The 20,748-nt window shown below is 39.9% G+C and overlaps 1 protein-coding gene across 2 annotated transcripts in view; it reads right to left on the bottom strand.

The window, feature by feature from the left end:
• sdk1a (sidekick cell adhesion molecule 1a) overlaps positions 1–20,748 on the bottom strand; it is a 261,546-nt gene that overhangs the window by 54,398 nt on the left and 186,400 nt on the right. For both annotated transcript variants that reach the window (XM_031289561.2, XM_031289562.2), the window contains 3 exons: positions 13,839–13,979; positions 10,398–10,579; positions 3,805–3,920 (listed from right to left, as the gene is read on the bottom strand). In XM_031289561.2, the coding sequence (XP_031145421.1) occupies positions 3,805–3,920; positions 10,398–10,579; positions 13,839–13,979 (439 nt within the window). The remainder of the gene's footprint in view (positions 1–3,804; positions 3,921–10,397; positions 10,580–13,838; positions 13,980–20,748) is intronic.

Below are 20,748 nucleotides of genomic sequence, written 5' to 3'. Positions count from 1 at the left end.
ATATGGACTGCCTATATAACCAACCAATATTTTCCTTTGTCATACAAGTTTAAAGGCCTATTATGATTCTTTTTTTCTTTCTTTTTCTATGTGCGTTTATTTTCTCCTTTGTCTTTCTTGTTTTGTGAAGACTTAAGGCCATGTCACGTGAATGTAATCTGTTAAAGTGCCCATATTATGAAAAAATCACTTTTTCTGGGATTTGGGGTGTTATGCTGTGTCTCTGGTGCTTCCACACACATACAAACTTTGAAAAAAATCCACCCATGCTGTTTAGAGTGAGATACGGTTTCTGAATGTGTCCTGCCTTCAGTCTCTGGGTGAGCTGTTCAAAATCGGCACGGCTTGTGACGTCACAAGCCGAAACAAGCAGGCTAACCGCAACCATTAGCTCGTAGCGTTAGCATGCTAACGCTAGCATGCTACCTCGTTCTCAGTAGCAAAGCACTGCTACAACACACACAAGTTCACCATAATCTACAAAAGAACTACTTCCATGTGCGCCCTCATTTAGAAGTCTCCCAGCTAATCCTGCCTTGTAACTGACCGAAGTTGTAGAAACAGCCTTTCTTTTACTGTCTATGGAGCTAGCTAGCTGACATGATCTACATCTGAGCTACTGGGCATGTTCAGTGCAATCAAAGATAGTACAGAAGAAGAAGAAGAAAAGAGGTCTCACTCTGTAGCTAAAACAGAGACCAGGTGAAAAGAGGATCTGCAGCAGTGAGAGAGAGCACTGCAGTACAACAAAAATATGGTGCTTTTTGAAAATTAAACCATGTAAACCTATTCTGGTATAACCTTAAAATACAATTATGAACCTGAAAATGAGCATAATATGGCCGCTTTAATGATGGTGTTTGTGTATACTTGCATGTATTATGAATCAGTGTTCTTGATGTGTGTGTAAAGTGATCGATAGATACATACAAATTGTGTACAATCCATTGATGTGATTATTTCCTGTAATATGCAGCCTGGAGAATGCCACGTTTTAAACCCCTGGAGGGTTTTTAGGCAATTCTCCTTCACATTGCTTTGCAAATTATACAGTATATTGTATCTTTTAGTTTTTCTCATTTGTGTAAATAAAGAAACGAAACGTCTTACTACTCTGTGCTCTCAATGCTTTGCAAACTGTCTCAACTGCTTTGAGCTTTGAAGCATTGAGACCTGCTGTTTAAAAGGTTCAATGTGTTCTAGAATCTAGACTATTTCCTCTTTCTTTATCCTCTGCACAGTAAATTATGTAACACTAACAGAACAGTAACCAACACTGTTGCATTGTTTTTGTATGCAGTATCACTGATGGCATACAGTGCATGACCCACGCTCATTTTCTCCACACTGTCCCTGTACAGTATGAATCCCTATTATTACCTGGGCAGCCTACAACTTTAAGCAAGCGCCTAATGTTAACCATACTCTCCACTAAAGTTGCCACATGCAGACAGTGATGGAATAAACAGTTGGAACTCTGTGAATGTTTCATTGAATGTAATCTAGCAGAGAGAGAGAGACCCAGCGACCGGGCAATTATGGAGCCTCACAGGTCATAGAGTGATTGAGTAATTTATTGAGTGATTTCAGAAGCAGCCTAAGACACATTGGAGTTGTATATTGTGTATTGATATTAATTTACTGTTTATTCAGTCAATATACTTCTTGCTAGTTAACCACACTGGGTTTTTGGGTGTTCATAACTACACATTTAGCTTTGAATAGATCGGTGAAATGAGTGTTACAGAAACATGTTGTCAAATTCACCAAATAAGAGAAATATTCAGGATTAACACTGTAAATGCTGTTGCAATGTACAAACTGCTTCATGATGTCTCTAAAATCTGCACTAGCAACCCAATCAAAAACACATCGATCTCCTATTAGGAAAAAGTCTGTGATACCCAGAGACAGTTGAGTGGCTGCTTTTCTCTCTGCCTAAAGGGTGCTGCACTGCACTCAGTCTGTCATGGTAAAATAAGGTTTTCTATTGTACTTTATTATCAGCACAGTGCAGTTTGGGTGCAGTAAAAGAGTGCTGATCTGGCACCCTCAAGCATCTGATGCTAGTCCACTTTCAAAGGGTGCTGGGATGATTGGGTCTGCTGTTGCTATAGTAACATGTGCATTTTGGACCAGATTGCAATGGAAACCCAAAGTGTGCTGAAGAACACATGCAGTACAGTACTGTCCCCAAGTAGAGCTGGGACCTGAGCAGAGACACAACAACACAGTAGTACACAGAGGAAAAAACACACTTTGATCTTTCAGCTGCCACATGTGGTACCTCAGGGATAAGGAAAAAGTCTTCATAAAGGCTTCTGTATACTGAACTAGTAAGTGCATATTTTTTGTGCGTATATTCTTTCTGCCTAATTCACTGTCAATGCATCTTTTATATAACCATAAGAATTCAAACGCAAACCTATCTATTGTAGATAGATAGATAGAAAACGTTGTAAGGTCAACTTGTCTTAAACTCCACTCCATAAGAAAGAGTATGTCATAAGACAGTTTCAAAGACATGTAAATGTAGACTCTTCAGAAGTGGCTCTACCCCCCCCCCGCCCCCCACGACAATCAGTTTTGAGCTATATTATTAAGGGTATTGTATACAGTCAGTGATCTGTGGGGGGATGAGATGAGGCTTTGCTTCATATCCTCTTTTAATTAATATCATTATCTACTGTCCTCTAACCAGCACAACACACTCAAAGACGCACACCCGCATGTGCAGCAGCACCAAGAAGCTCCACTGATTCTGAGTGATAAAGCCTGGTATATAGAGACAGCATCAGAGAGCCACATCAAAACAGAAGGAAAGGCGTATAGTAATTATCAACCAACAAAAACACTAACATTCACACTCTCTAAAACATTCACATGGACTCAATGACGCAGAGCAAGAATAACATGTGTTTTCTTTTTCATGTTAATCAGTTGCTTAGGGGTTGGTTGCCACAATAACGTGAAGAATAAATTGCATACCAGAACTACTACGTATGGATCACTCACACTATTCAATCCTTCGCTCTCACCCTGCTCCCCATTATCCTGCTTCTTTATTATTACCTCTTATTACTCTTCTGTCCCTCACGCCCTATTTTCCTCAACACCTCCTCCCCTCTTTTCCCATTTAATCCTTTCTCTTTTTCATCCATCAGTCATTTTTATCATTCATTTCATTTCTACCTGGAGCTGATCCCTCACTTGGCTGGGCTAAGCGTATGGGTAAACAAGAGCAAGGCAGTGCATTTTGGGACATGACCTTTGAGCTAAAAGTCCTATATGGGGCTAATAGGTTTTTCACAGAATTTACAGACACATCCACACAGAGGCAAATATTTATTTTACAAGCATCTATTTCTATTTAAACTGTTAAATTGATGAAAATACAGATAAATAGATTTTTGTTTTGATAGATTTCTTTCAGAATCTGCTGGAAATGATCCATGGATTGAAGGTCTTGGAGTAGATACCTCAGTATTACTAAAATATTTTAATATCATTTTAATTTAAGTATCTTGGCAGGGGTTGTTTTTTGACGATAAAAGATTATGAGTAGAGACATTTTGAACATTTAAAAGTCATGCATTAACGTGATTTCTTTCTGTATATCATCAATTAAAATAATTTAATTTCTCATGAAAAATACAGGTGAGATCCTGCACATATGAAAAAAAAATATTAAAGGTCTTTCACTTTTATTGAACTTTACAATAATGTGTGAACTAAGTGTTGTACACACACACACACACACACACACACACACACACACACACACACACACACACACAGGCTTACCTTGTATCCCTGGTTGATGCCATTAATAAACTGCTGAGGCGGAGGGTTCCATGTGAAGCGGATGGTAGTCGAGTTGATAGCTAAAACTTCCACTTCCTGCGGAGGTGCTGTGGGAACTAAGCACACAGACACACACACACTTAACATTTAGCTGCAATGGGTTCACCACAGGGAAGAGGATGAGTGTTTAAATACAATGGGAACAAAACAAATACAGTATACTTGGAGCCCTAAGCTGCAGAATTAAACAGTTTTCAGGGTTTTGCTTTTACTTTTTCAAGTAGTGGCTTTATATATATCATACAGCACCATATTTCAGTATTTCACACTGAGATTCAGTACATTTTTAATTAAAGATATCTGCTAGGCTTGCAAAAGTGAAATGCCAAACCTACACTGCTATTCTCTGCTGAAAAATGACCTAATTTCTCAATAAAATTCATCTCATCTATTGTATTTTGCATTAACCTGTTTTGCATAGTATCGGTTTAGGAATGACTTATGGCGTTTTTCCATCACATAGTACCTGCTCGACTCGCCTCAACTCTACTCGCCTTTTTTGGTTTTCCATTACGAAAAAAAGTCCCTGGTACCTGCTAACAGGTACTTTTTTTAGTATCACCTCCGTCGAGGTTCCAAGCGAGCTGAGGCGATACCAAAAGGTGACGTGAAAACCTGCAGACTACTGATTGGTCAGAGAGAATCGTCATTAATCACTGCGTCATCATTGCTAGTGACAGACTGGGGTGTCCTGAACAAACCTGCCATTTTTAAATAGTTTAGCCAGCTGTGTTTTTTTTTGCTGCCTCCAGCTTCTTTTGAAACAAAATTTTTCTTCTGGCTGTGGCAACAGCCACATGCTGAGAGTCCAAAACAACACGCCTTCGACGTTCTGTGTGTGTGTGTGTGTGTCGCGTTAGGTCACGGCAGTTTCCTGCGGCGTCGCTATGACGACCAGCCATGCTCGCCTCAGGCATGAGGCGGTACTAAATCTGCAATGGAAAATGGAGGACAGGGCACCGCGGCCAAGTCGAGTTGAGCCGAGTAGAGTAGAGTAGAGTAGAGCTGGTACTAGCAGTGGGGAAGCGCCATAAGTGAGATTAGGGTACTGCCCCTTCAGTGAATGGTGCTGAACAATGAGAGCTCATAAAGACAGCTAAAATGATAAATATAATTATTAATGATTCAATCAGTGACCTCAGGAGGACAGACAGCGGCCACAGAAAGTAAGATGACTCGCTGGAATTGTTGGTTCAGTCCTGTAGCCACATCACTTATCACCTTTATTAGCTAAATGATGTTACTGCATAGTACGCCATGATTTATTGAATAAAATGACAATGTATCAGACACATAATGAGATGAAGATTATATTTAAAAAAAATAATGGCCAAAATTGACACAGTAGAGGATGAAATATACTGGTTTTTAGTCCGTGGTATGGGTCGAGCTAAAAAATATTGGATCTTACATTTCCCAAAATGCAACTGCATAGTGTCTTTTCATTTTTAGAAAATTGCCTACTGAATGCCCACTTCATTCAAACCCCACAGTGTGTTTGTTAAAAAATACTTGCCCCAAATATTCCTGGTGACATTAACAGGCTTATTTTTCAAATTTAGGAAATTTTGCTTTAGAGCCACAGAAGACTCTATACAGTACAACTGTGGTCACAGCCTGGATAGTACTCCTTGTGACAGGTAAACTGAATCATGTGTTAAATCACTGGAGTGCCCCTTTAACTTATAGAAATATAACTATTGTATCCATGGAAAAAGTATTGACTTGCTAATTTACTTTACAATTGTGGTGCACCAGCATTACTAGTATGAATTACTTATCCTTTGTTGAACAGAAATAAAAAAAACATCCAAACATCCATGTTGCTAACAATCTGTAATAAACTACTGTAGGACTTTTCTGTTTAAATTTGAATATCGGTTCAAAAATTCAACAATAAAAAGTTTAATAATAAAAATGTGCAGTCAAAATAAAGCAGAGCAGTAATAATTGATATAGTAAATAGCAGAATAGCAATGTTTGAAGCATTTATAAACTTGGCCAAGGAAACTATTATCCACCAGAGAGTGAGATGAAGAACAGAGCGCTAAGAGATATAAGAGATTGTGGAATATACTGTGTATATTACAGTGTTTTTTGTTCCTATGAAATGTGGGTAACTTGTTAGATTTGGTGGGAGGTAAATATGGTAAACAAGGGCTGAACATGTAGCGTTTGGCTCACACAAGTGGGACACATGTTTACTTGATCCATGCCAAGATTGGTCTAATGTCTCTTGTTTATTTTTCTAATTGTTCCTTCATGTCAGTGTATGAATGTGCCTCAACATGTGAACCTTTATGCGTTATATGGAATCCATCAAACCAGCGAGAGAAAGAGGATCCAAGATAACGTTAAAGAAGAGCAGAGTGTGACTGTGAAATGTGTGTGCTCTTATACATACAGTATGTGTGTCTGTGGGCCCATGTTATGGTGATTACACTGTAAGGGGTTTATGCTGATGCTTGAGAGCCACAGAGTGATAATGCACTGTTGCATGATGGGAATGCCCTTTACATCTTACGTTTGAGCCAAAGAGGCCAGATGACACACAGACACACTGAGAGAGGAGAGTGAACAGAACAAAAACTAGTGAAAAAGGAAGGGAAGAGATAGTGTGAGAGAGAGAAATAGAGCCAAAGGATGAGAAGAAAGAGAGGGCAATGGAAGATTAATTGATGTTCAAGATGCCCCCCACCCCCACCCCAACCCTGCTGACAGTACTCCTGGGGATCGGCTTCTAACCCCTCGTGGCTCACAGCTACAGATAAAGCACTAAACTCTGTCCTCTGGGGAAAACTTAGTATGCGTGTATGCCTGTAAGAGAGCGGGAGAAAAGCAATGTTATCAGAGTCTAACCACATCCTCTCACAGATAGTGAGAGAGAGAAAATGTCCAATCCATTGCAGCCACTCCCATTAAACCACATTAGAATAATTAATGAGCCTAACTCCCTCTCCCTCTCCCTCTGAGTCTATAAACCTGTCCTGAACTCTTGCAATAATGACTGTGAGTTTTATGTACATGTGCATGTGTGTGAGCAGCGCAGCCCATCTTTAATAATGATTATATACTGATGAAATAAAAGTCAGGATAAGAAGAGCGCGTGTTTTAAGACCCTGACACACCAACCAGACGGTCGACCCTCGGCAGAAAAGGCAGTTGCTCTGATCAGTCTCCCCGAGTTGGTCAAAAAAGTGCCTCGGAACACACCGAAGCGATAACAGCCATAACAGCAGGCGGCACTAATCTGTATTGTCGCCCAAAAATGAAAACCGGCAGCTGATTGGACGAAGGTGTCACGTGGGTCTGCTTTCTCCGGAAATTCAAAGCCAGACTGTTATGGTGGCTTGTTCAGAATACGATCTCATATTTTACTAAAATAGTTCACTGAAAATAGGCCATGCAGTTGCTGAATCTGTCTTCATTTCAGATCGACAAAGGTCAGTTTAAAAGATTTTCGTCAGATTTTGAGAGACTCTAGTCACGCTCATCCCGTTCCCCGTTTACAGGTTAGCACTCTACCAATCAGATGGGTCATTTGAGTCCGACTGCCGGCAGTGCCCGCCTTCCGATTCAACATGTCAAATCGGCCAAAATGAAGGCCGACGGCCCCTCCGATGGACGACGGCACGGAACACACCGAACAGACTCGAGTCACTGACCTCGCCAGACTGTCCGACGGCCGATTATCGGGTTAGTGTGTCACGACCTTAAAGAAGATTTACCCGCACGACCACTTCCTCTCGTCTACCTTTAATTTGTTCACTTACATTCGTCCGAAGTGTGTTCATCTGTGCAGCCATGTTTATTATAATCAACACACTATATATCTATCTATCTGTATCTTATAATATATTTATAGAGGCCCACAAACTTCCTCCAGCTAACCCTGCAGCACCCCGAGGTGCTCCTTGGCCAGATGGGAGGTGTAATCCTTCCAGCAAGTCCTGGGCCGCCCCTAGGGTCTCCTCCCAGTTGGTTGAAGCGGATATGCCTTTCAGGGGATGCCTCAGGGGCAACTTTAACACAAGTCTGAAATGCATTAACTGGCTCCTCTCAAAGCTGAGCTCCTCATCCTATCACTGAAAGTGAAGTCACAAGCCTGCGGAGGCACTGCTGCCTTTATCTCTTAACTCTTGTTTGGTCACTAAACAAAAACGGAAAAATAGTTGAGGATTTTTTTTATCTATACACTATTGCAACCTGCTACCATTATAGAAATGTGTCTGTCGTGTACTGTAGTGTAAACGTTTTTAGGAGTGTATGTGTCCACACAGTTACTTCAAAATGTATCCTCATTAAAAAGCAAATATCTGGGCAGGTAAAGCTAAAGTTTTCTATAAGGGACCGTTCGCTATTTATGGAATGGGCCACCGGAGGAAAATAGGGGAGGGTCATGTCTTTTTATTTTATGCTGAGGGGAGGGTCATCCAAAATTTTTTAGTCTGGGTGGGGGGGTCACCCAACTTTTTTATTCATGAAAAGAGCAAAATTTCCTGGTGGCTCAAACAGGTAATTGCATTGTTTAAAAAATTAGTGGAATAATTACATCTGGCATGACCAGATATTTTATAAATATCTTAAATAACACAAAACAACTAAATGGTGATAGGTTATACATCTGATTTCATATACTGCTTTAGTAAAAAAAAATATTACCTGGCTGACGATGGGAGCAGCACGACGCAAAAAACGAAAGTTACTGTTGCACTAGTCTGCACATCTTGCCGTGCCAACCGTGCAATAAAGGTTTCCTAAATGCCATCTATATACATGTGATGTCAGCTTACTAATTGATTGCGGGTTTTGTGTAGATTTGGACTTTTATACGTTTATTCCACTTTGTTTAAACGGCGAAGTGGAGAGGCCTCGTTCACCTGTTTGGAGCTGGCTGGTGAATGTGACGCTCGTATCGGCCTTGCTGGATACACCGTGACTCTGTTTGTGGATCTACTGATCGCTGTGGATTACTTTTTTTTCGTGTCATTGGATTACGGCAAAATAGGGATCTTTTTTCTCAACGTGTCTTAATGTTTTATGGTGAGTTTGGAGAGGCATCTCAACAGACTGTAGGTCCAACACTGATTGTTCACTGTTACATTTTAGTTGAATTTAAGCGTCTGTCTATTGCGTTCCAAAACAGCTGTGCCGCGATTGGATTTCATAAGGGCGAATTGTTAAATTGTTACAATGTAACTTAAAATCTGCTTTAAAAATAAACATATGTGTTTTGGAATATAATGTTCAGCTTCAGCAGCTTTACCTATGTGCTAAAATATACAATGACGAAGCCTAGTGACAAGTCCATAGCAACCAGTGTTGGTTATATCCCAGCGTCCTTTGCTGAATGGTCTCAATGTTTTATTGTTTTATTTCACATGAATACTAGTTTACTAGAGGAGTAACTTAGTATCTGAAGTAATGCAGTAGTGCATGAAGTGTGCATTTAGTTTCCATGCTTATTGTGTTTCCACAACAATATTAGTGAGTAAATCTACTGAAATGGCCAACACACCATAACAGAGGAGTGGGATGTGTAAGATGAGAATGCAGAGGTTAACGCCTGTATGTCATGCCTGTAAAAATCAAATGGTATCTGTACTTCTTTGCTAAGTGTAAACTTGCATGCAAGGGGAGGGTCATTAGTCTTTTTCAAATCATTTTGGAGGGTCATAGGAAAATTATTACTGACGAGGGGAGGGTCACGTCTTTTTAGGTTAGAGGCCACAAAACTCCTCCGGTGGCCCCTTAATTAAATAAGAACAGTCCCTAAGTGCGTAAGTGTTGGAAATGGCATAGTCACAGGCCAGTTTTTTAAAGTAAGTTTGTGTAGGAGGGAAACCTATGGCCTTCGTACTTCATATTCTCTTTCATATCATTAATAATAAAGGCCAAAGAGCATTTGAAGATCTCAAGAAGACAGTAATTACCAGCAACATCCTTTGATTTCTATCTACAGCTAATCTATTACTCAAGCTCACAGAGTCCATGAAATAATGCTCTCCCTATTTATATATGCATAACCACCAAATCTAAATGTGGGGGTGCATAAGAAGAAGTAGCATGTCCTCCAGTGGGTGAGACCAAGGTTTGGTTTGTTGAATTAAAAAACTGTCAACAATCTATTAATCAGACAAGAGTATGGTGAATTATTGCTGTCAGAGGAGTAGAGGGGAAACAACTCTGTGCTGTGTTTTCAAGGTGTAGTGCAGGGAAATATGATCCGCCGTGAGCACGGTGTATTTTACTTTGAAAATTAACCGGATTTTTATTTTGTTTCTGTGCTCGACTTCCTGTCCCGCACTATCTGATGAGTACAGTATGAGAAAAATAATTTGGTTTTTGAACATTAAAGCATGTAAACATGTTCTAGTAGAAATCCAAAATAAAAGTCTCCTTTGTACATTGAAAGATCACGCAACTAATATTTCTATGCTGGAATACTTCAAGTTTACTAAGCTGTGTGTATGCACGAACTGATTTCTTGGTACATTTGCTTTGCCCTCTAGGAACGAGAAAAAAAAACTCACCTCCCTGCAGAGTGTACTCAGTGACAGGGCTGCTGTAGACGCCCAGGCCGGCTCCAGTGAAGGCAGCCACCTGGATCTGGTATTGTGTCCAGATGATCAGATCTTTTAGCAGACAGTAGTTGGTCTCTGGGCTGCTGATGTTCTTCTCCTGGTAGTCCCCTGGCAGCCCTGCCAGACGGTACCTACATACAGATACAGACAGACAGACAGACAGACAGACACACACACACACACACACACACACACACACACTTGTAAATATGTTGGTTTGTAAGTGAGGAAAGTAAAGTGATTCAGCATAAGTCAAAACACACAGACACGTGTATATTATGGCTGTGGTAGAATTAGGGTTTCAAAGTTGGAAACTTTCCATGGGAATTAACGGGAATAAAAGGGTATTAATGGGAATAAACTGAATATTTTTTAATATTGCTTGTTATAATACTGTTAGTCTATAACAAGGAACTGAAATGTAGTTGAAAAAAAAGACCATCTTGCAGCATAATCTTGGTTAAAACAATCTGATTTAATGCAACTTCAGTTGAATGTCCTCCCTATATTCGTCAATGACATTGCTATTAACCTATGTGTGTTAATTGTATAGCCCACTTGTTCTTGATAGGCTGGAAACAATAGACAGTGCTGATGGTTAGCTTAGGTTATTTAACCGTAACTATAATCATAGTAAATCAAAGACAGCATGCTAGTTACCTTCATATATTAAGCGTAAGGTCAATGGTTTGGGCTACTACTTAGCCTACTGCAGGGCTATTGAAGCCACACCCACTGCACACATCATTTCTAGAATCCAACATTCTACAGCAGATTGAAACTGATTGAAGACAGTACTGCATTTGAGCCCAAGGACTACATCCCATCTAAATTCCCATATTTTCCATTAATTCCCATGAAAGTTTCCAAATTGGAATGTTTCCAAAATTCCCCAGGTAACTTTCCATGGAAAGCAATATTAAAAATATCCAGTTTATTCCCGTTAATTCCCATGAAAGTTTCCAAATTGGAATGTTTCCAAAATTCCCCAGCTAAACTTTCCATGGAAAGTTTCTGGAAATTTATCGGAAAATGTCCGCCCCTTTGCAACCCTAGGTAGAATACATCTGTTGTTAATCGTAGGGGTTGATGGTTCAATCCCTGGCTCTTCCTTCTCACATTTTACGTAAATAAACCCAGAATTGCTCCCGATATACTGTATGTATATGTGTTTCAAGAAACATCTTGAAACTCTCCTCTCCGGCAGGAGGCTGCTGGCCTCATCAAGAAGGCCTGGAACCCCCACTGATACAGATTCTTATCCCGCCCCATGGACTTACACACTAACGTTTAACATTAATTCAATTCAATTCAATTTTATTTATAGTATCAAATCATAACAAGAGTTATCTTGAGACACTTTACAAATAGAGTAGGTCTAGACCACACTCAGTTTACGAAGCCCCAACTATTACAGTGGTTGCCTCAAGAGCAAGCATTAGCAGTAGCTATTGCGACAGTGGCAAGGAAAAACTCCCTTTTTTGTTAGGAAGAAACCTCGGACAGACCCAGACTCTTGGTAGGCGGTGTCTGACGGCACCGGTTGGGGGTGTGATTAATGGTGGCAATAATAGTCACAATAAAGATAGTAGAAGAGTGGCCACAGTGGTAGTCGTAGTAGTTCATGTCAGAGTAGGGCACAGCAGGGCGTTATGGGGTGTGGTGTGGCACAGCAGCCTGGGTGGATGTGGTTGGACGCAGCAGGATTAACGTTTAGTCTCCACACGGACTTGATGCATTACATTTATTACACATTTATTATTATCTTTGCACATTGCACATATTATTTATACTGTGGAAATTTGCACATTCCATCCTCTTCATAAAACACAGCTCTTTTTATTTAAAAAAAGATTTATTTTACATATTTTTTATTGTACATTTCTTTTTTATTTATGATTCTTGACTTTTGCAGTACTTAAAATACCAAGACAAATAAAAACCTACTTGTTAAGTCGCTTTGGAAAAAAAGCATGTAAGGAATGAACGTAATATAAACAAATGTGCTCATAGAAATACATCCCAAACCTGGAAATACGTTGCACATCGCTTAATATAATAATATAAAAGCATACGAGTGTGCATACTGTAAATGCTTGAATCCATATTAAATAATTACACAACAACAAACAAAAACAAAAAAAAATTAACTTTAACACAGTATCATTTATGTTGGACATTGGACAGTCAGATAAACTATATTCTAAAGGATTTCTATTGTTGATAAGTCGCTTGAATCATGTCAAAATCGCTAAAGAATAAAAACCTTTAATGCCTGGTAGACATCTCTGAATAGTGCACCTTCAAGGCCTTCGCTTTACTACATGTGATATAAATGTCCACTTAAAAGGATATATGACCCGACTAGAAAGGGAGGTGTAATACCACTTAGGTATTGTACATATCTGATGGAGCTGAATGGAGTAATAATCCACATGTCAGCGTTTTAATATGGCGCCTATTCGGTGTAACAGGATATTCCAATGTTTCACTGACTGAGTCAGCACTCTGTCACACATGCATGCTGTAAACACACACACACACACACACACACACACACACACACACACACACACACACACAAAGGGAGGAGGTGCCGGAGGCTGACAGGGGATCTCTGTAGTAGGAAGGAGATAACCCCTTTCTCCTCTCTCTCCACCTGACACAATGACAATGACACTTACACTGGGGGAGGAGCGGAAGGGGGGAGTGAAAAGTGGGAGAAAGAGAGTGAGGATGTGCCAGCTGATACAACGAGGAGAAATGAGAATCCAAAGGGGAGGGCAGGAGGAGGTAGACGCTCTGTCCTATCGAGCTGAAATGATGACAGTGGAGATGTATGTGCGTTTCTATTTTCAACTGATTTCTGAAGAGGAGAGAGATAACCCACGGAACGAGGATAAAGACCTGATAACTTCTACTGCAACTATATGCAAATTTCATGTGAGGGAGCTGATGACAGTTTGATTACACTCTCAGTGTGTCACACTTTACATAGACATCAAAGTGAAGGACACTGGACCAAGGGCAGCCAGAACTGTAAAGAGCACTTGTGTCTGTGTGTGAATGTGTGAGTAGTTATGTACTGATAAAGAGGGGGACTACAATATACATTTTGATAGTTTTTTTCTGTCCTAGGGCTGCAACTATGAATTCTTTGCAGTATTGAGTAATCAGTAATCAATTATTTTTTTTGTACAGATGTTAAATTGTAAAAATGTCAGATAATAATAAAAAAAATGTCTGTCACAATATTCCAAATTCCAAGCTGACCATGTGGAATTGCTTGTTTTGTCAAAGTCCTGAAAGACTCAGAGTGAAGGCTTTTTAACAGCAGTATAATAACATACATAATACTGTGTGTATCTTTCTGTGTGTGTGTGTATATACCTGAGTACGTATCCTCGGAGGACTCCGTTGAGCTGGGGTTCTGGCGGAGGCTGCCACTGGACCATGATGGACTGGTTTGTCCGCCCACTGGCCACAATGTTCTTTGGAGGAGCGCTGGGTGCCTCCTCCCTCAGCATCAATCTGACACACACACACACACACACACACACACACACACACACACACACACACACACAAAGAAGGAGAGACAGAGAGAGCAAGAGCGACAAATGTTTAGGCATCTTCTAATGAGAATATCAGTATTGCTAAAGATAAGATATGCAGATCATTTGTGCTTTTCATCTAGTGTCCAACATATCACATATGTCAACAGTTTGCACTGGACTATTAGGTGAGCAGGCTAAAAATGAATTTTACGGCAGTTCTTTCCCAAGTATCTTCATCTTTTCTAGTCTGGGGGTGAGACCGTCTACAAACACATTATCGTGATTGTCACTGGAGATACACGGGACAGAGCTGCAACTTATTATAGAGAACCATCTTACAGTTTAAGCAGCTCTGATGAATTCTTATTGAATTCTGTGCTCATCTCTCTCATCCCTAGTTCTCCATGTGTATCTTGCAGATTCATTTAATACATTTGCTTTTTCATCTCTGGCTATATTGTTCATTTATTTCAAACAAACCACCGCTGCTGCTGATGGAGACGTTTAACGCATCACTTCCAGTGCGCCAGAGGATTTCTCCTGGGAATGAACGAGCTGACACTGGGTGTTTAAAACAACAAATATAAAAGTGTTCATGAACTCGGTATAAATTGACTGTGTAAACAGGTATATACTGTCTGTATATGCAGATTGCTGTTAAATCTCTCCTTTTAACTTCAGGTGTTTCTACTAATGTCACATTTACACAATGTCACAATCTTTGTCTGGGCATTTTCTTTTTTTAACCCCAACCCTACCAAAATATCCCCAGTAGACCATTTACAGTATACAGTATGACAGCAATAGATAGTCACTATTAGTTGAGAATGAGCAAAGAGCTTCTCTTTTTATTTCTTGACAGATAGTATGATCCCTCGCTCTCTCTGCCCTCTTCAACTCTCTTCTGTCTCTCCAAACCTTTTTTCCCATCTTTCCATTAGTCACTTTGACCCCCTTCTCCATTTTTTACTCTCCCATCTGCAAACTTTCACCTTTTGTCCATCATGTCCTTTGGCCTCAATTATTTCATCCTTCTACCTTTTACTCATCTTTCCCACACACACACACACACACACACACACACACTCTCCCCTCCCCTCCATGCCCCACCCGTGATTAAAGCTCCCAGCCCTCTCATGGATGGTAAAGCACCCAGGCTGAGCTGGTCAGCCTCTGGCTTTACTGTAAGCAGCTCAGCTAACGTAATCAGAGCCATATGTGTTCACACACACACACACACACACACACACACACACACACACACACACACACACACACACACACACACAAAGCAAACAAATTTCTCCCAGCTTAAGACAGACTGCTACATCCAATGGTCTTTTCCCTTCCATGGATTATGTCTGGAGAGTTACATCTCTCCAACCCCCCCTCACTTCCCCTATGTGCCCGATGTCCCCTGAATGATTCTCTATGAGCTATTGAGCCATTAGCTGTGGTATGGCTGTCTGTATTTGTGTGTCTGACTCTGTATGTGCCTATAAATGTGTACATCTATATGTGTGTGTTTGTGTGAATGGTAGGGTGTGAAAGCTGTTAGCTAGAGACTTGCGCAGGCGGATATATGGCACAGGCCAGTGGTTTTACAGCTGTGCTTTACTTCCATTAGGTTAGGCACTGTCAGGCAGCACCAGGTGCTGCAGGCATACACATTTACACACTCATACACACACATAGGCTAATCGGCCTGTGTGTGAATGAGATGGGCATTAGTGTAGCCGCCTGGAAATGGGGTATATATAATCCTCAACTATGCCACTGCTTTTGACTGAAATTGATGATGCACATTAATGCACAGACATAAACTCACGCTACACAAACACACACCCATACAGTACTGAACAGATGCGGTCATTCACTGTTTGACTGCAAGTAAAATACACACAAATGCACAGTGACACACTTGTACTCGATAGCAGAAACTCCTTGAGAATTGCCTTAATTCCTTCCCAACCATTTACGGGTAAATATTTCATACAGTGGGTTCAGTATGAGGACATCAACTTCACACCAGAGATTAAATATACAAACCCCAACCGACCTATTCATACACCACTTCATATCCACCCAAAACACATACATACTGTACATTCATAAGAACAGCCATACACGTACTGCAACCAAACAAATCAAGCACAGCCCGTAACTTTGTCTGAACGCTGTGTGACACACTTTCTCTGTCCCTTGTTGTTAAGGAAAAGAGGACATTTCCTACAGGAGATTTACAGGTTTTCTAGTGTGTGAGGGAAAGTGTGTGTGTGGGGCATGTATTTTGTGAGTTCCTATGCTGGGGGAATTAGTAAAAGTTCTATCTGTGTCATTCTCCACAGTTTAATGCCCACTGGCTTTCTCACTAAATCCATATACACACCAACTCTCAAATTTAATGGTGTTACCGGGATATTAAATCTGCCTCTATTTAGGACACAGGATAGTAAAATTTAAATCCAGTCGAAGCAGAAAATAGAGAGAAATGTGCAGAGGGCAACATGAATAAAAAGGAAGAGAGGAAAACCAGATGTGACATGATTGGGTAGAACCAGTTGAATAGATGAGCTTATTTTCTTCTTGTTTGACACAAGCCTTGTCTGCTTTAAATGTTGTGCTGTTTGGCCTGAGGCTAAAAGCTGCACAAATGGAGGAGGCTGACAGACGAAAGAGATTCAGTCGCGGGAAAGAGAAACTTTGTGCATATTCTCACAATTGATCAAAACCAGCCACATACATTTGCTACTGTATATGTGCTTTATGTTTCTCACATTAAATAAAAAAATAGATTTGTAGTTATTGGGCATTTATACTTTTCAATGCATGCCAGCAACAATGCTCCAAAACAGATCAAATGTGACACTAGATGCGCTGTTATTATTGTAGTTTTCTGTGCAGAACATAAAAAAACGCAGATTTTGAATAAAACGTTTGTAAAAATATAAAATAAAAAGACAAGACATTGAATCAAACAGTTGTTTTTGACAATAGTGGCTGACTGTAATGTGTAATCTGCTATCAAGGCAGTTTAAGGTACCATATTTACTGTACATCCTCTCCTGACGTTGCTTTACTGTCACACCTTTAACACACACACAGCAAATACTAATCACAGCTTTACCTGCTCCTGTCTGTGATTAAATGTGTGTGTGTGTGTGTGTGTGTGTGTGTGTGGGGGGGGGGGGGCTGTGTGAAGGTACAGTAGTTGCTCTAACATTCTCTAAGCTCATCCATTAATTAATATGATCATGTCAGCTCAGAAAAGAAAACATCATTCTCATTTCCCCTTGCTCCTCCTCCACCACGTTCACTGCCGTCCTTGCTTCTTCTTGGTGGAGTGCGACCCTCCCTCCCCCTCTAACATCTCTCTTCGTTTCACTCTCTCTTTCTCTCTGTCATCCTTATTTTCTGACTTCATACTCACTCTGAATATTAAAACATAAAACCACACACAGCTTAAACTGACATGTGTTTTAACTCTGTATCATCTGATTAAATTAAGGAGATTTAAAAGTCACACATCCATGACTGTTTAGAAAATGAATGTGCTTATGAATATGAAATGCAGTTTAGGCACAAGGGGACATGTCTTTTATTATGCTTTTGGGGCGGGGGAGACACCGAACCTGCATCAAAGCATCCAAGTCCAAAGCAAGTCCATCAGTGTATCGGTTTGTCTAATTTAAGGCCTATTAGAGCTTTCACAAACAATAAGTAATCAATGGAGCTAACAGCCAGTCACAGCTGATTACCCTCAAGTGTTGCTGAAAATAAACAACAATATTCTTGCAGAAGCTGTTTCCCAGGTTTTCTAGTATAAGCTTAACATGGACGTGTTCCTTGGAAAGTGTCAGTGCAGGAACGTTGCCACCACAAACCATATTAACAACCATTTTGTTGTTTTTAAAAAAAAAACATCTCAAGAACTATTGGATGGATTACCATGACATTTTGTACAGACATTCATGTTCCCCTCAGACTGAATCCTATTGACTTTGGTGATCACCTGACTTTTTCTCTAGTGCCACCAGGAGATTGACATTTGTGGTTATGAGTGAAATGTCTCAACAACGATTAGATGGATTACCGTGAAATTACAAACATTCATGTTGCCCTCAGGTTGAACTCTAACAACTTTGATGCTCCCTTAAATTTTTCTCTAATGCGATCATCAGATCAGAATTTTAATTGGTCCAATACTTTACTTTTAGTTCTAGTTTATGACTAAATTGATGACCTGCATAACGAATGGCATTCCCATCAGCCTCAGCTGTACCTTCTGTTTAGTACTAATTAGCAAATGTTATATCATGAAATGCTTACACGCAAAACTACGATAGTGAACATGCTACAAATTATACCTGTTGATCATCCGCATGTTAGCATGCTGACATTCTCATTTAGCACCTACTAGATTAAGTTTTGGATCTGGACTTCGGGTGTGTTTAGGTAAAATTACTTTGGCTAAGGATGTTTGATGTTAAAAGCCTGCCTGGTTGAGTTCTCAAGGTCTGACGTATAACAATAATTTAGTTTTTTCTTTAAAAATATAAACTTTGGTGGCCTGGTTGGCTCAGTGGGTAGAGCAGGCGCACATATACTGAGAGGTTTATACCTCGACGCAGATGTCCAGGGTTCGAATCCGACCTGTGACGATTTCCTGCATGTCTTTCCCCCCTCTCTCTCCCCTTTCTCACCTAGCTGTCCTATCAAATAAAGGCAGAATAGCCCAACAAATAATCTTAAAAAAAAAAAAAAAAAAAATGGTATATATATATATATATATATATATATATATATATATATACCATATATATATATATATATAAACTTTGAATAACAATAAACTTTGAACCAGAAACACATCATGAATGTATAAAATAGCACCTTGAGCTAGCATTGCTGTTAATTGATCCATACCTTCTTTTACCATGATCATGATACTTAGATCACTTGGACGGATGCTGGTCTATTCAGTGGAATTAAAATAAAGGCTGACCCTGCTATTTTGTAGGTTAATTAAATAACTTCAATGAATGGTGAAAAAAACCTAAGACCACTATTATAACATGTAGTAGTTTTTATAAAATCCTTTTTTTATTAAACCTGTATTAATTTTTTGTTAAATGTCCTTGCATTGACACATGAGTGGGGTTCAAGGTAGAAGACACCTTTGCAATCTAAGTCCTCCTAGCTTCTGATTGGTTAGTTTAGTTACAAGTGGGGAGGCAGCTAACGAAGGTTGGAGAACAGTGAAGAGCTGCTACAGAAATCTATTCGTCTCCATCCTAGTTTGTCTTCTCATTGTGTAATCCAACCACCTCATATGTTAGTTACATTTCCATCTACGGCAAGGTAAAAAAAAAAAAAAAAAAAAAAAAAAATCAGTTTTTTGTTTTGTGAATGTATCATATTGACCTCCAACGTCTAATTCATTACGAAAAGCAAAAGGAATTGTAGAAGTGCACATTAGACATGATCAGATTTGTCTCATTCTTGTGTTAGTTTGACTCTGGTTTATCGCAAGATTAAGATGAAATGACTGAGCCTTAATTGTATTTCGAGCTACATTTTCTGTGTGAGGAGTGCGACGAAAAGAGCAAGCTGAAGAAATGTCTGTAATTGCGGCCATTTTAATGGACCAGCTCTTCCTCATCTGGCCGAGCTTTCACCAGTACAAGCATCCTGCTGTAATCGTCTTGATGTTTCCGCTCTATAGTTAAAAGCAAATAAATCACTCACTATGCTATAGGCACCTTCAACATAGATGCGGCTACAGTTAAACACAGATATATAATTCAAGACTGACACGTTGGTAAGCACAAGACAAATCTCCTGAAAATCTTTAAATCTCACAAAGCTGCTACAGCATTACGTTTTTACATCGAGTGGCTATTAGTGTGTGCGTCACCGAGAGAAAAAGTGAGAGAGTAGTTTATCACACATCCAGTGTTAAAGTCTGATCCGTTCTGATTCTGACTGAACAGCTGCAATAAAAATAAGAGCAAAGGCAAAGAAAATTGAAACAGATGCTTTAAACTTCTGATGATGCCCGGAGTTCAAGGCATTAATGCATAATCTGTCTTTCCTCTTTAAAGATGGTAATGGTGTGAGTGTAGGTCACGCATGAACAACTGTGTGTGACACTCCAGATGGTATAATTAGTTTCTCCAAGAGACTTTCTGCATTAAAAGCTAATGTTTTTCCGCTTTGATCACATTCATTCATATTTTCTTAATGGTTGTCCATCTCCCAGGAGACTTTTTCCGAGCGCCACAGCACCCCTGTGCACTCTTTTCTAATAGAAGGAAGTGAGGCACGGTAATGGTGGAGAGAAGAGAGAAAAAGAAAAAGAATGTATGAATGAATGCTGTTATGATAAAGATCCTAATCAGGACAAGAACAAAATGGGAGAGTGCAGAAGCAGCTGGAAGTTCAAACTTTAATAAGGGCTTTTCGTCATCAATATTACAAGCTTTTTCTTCACTCTCTATCCCGTTCTGTCACGCTGCCGACATTACTGCATTTTGTCATCCTTCTCATTTGGAGCTCTAAGCTTCTGCAGGACATTTTCCCCTGCCTCACTCTCCCTGTGTGTCAAGTGAAGCACGCGCCTTGGCATCTGCACCTGCTAATTCAATTCAATTCAATTCAATTCAATTCAATTTTATTTATAGTATCAAATCATAACAAGAGTTATCTCGAGACACTTTACAGATAGAGTAGGTCTAGACCAC

Source organism: Sander lucioperca, chromosome 4 (genome assembly GCF_008315115.2).
Source record: "Sander lucioperca isolate FBNREF2018 chromosome 4, SLUC_FBN_1.2, whole genome shotgun sequence".
NCBI classification, from domain to species: domain Eukaryota; kingdom Metazoa; phylum Chordata; class Actinopteri; order Perciformes; family Percidae; genus Sander; species Sander lucioperca.
The sequence above is the reverse complement of the archived record's forward strand: the minus strand, read 5'-3'. Positions and strand labels throughout refer to the sequence as shown.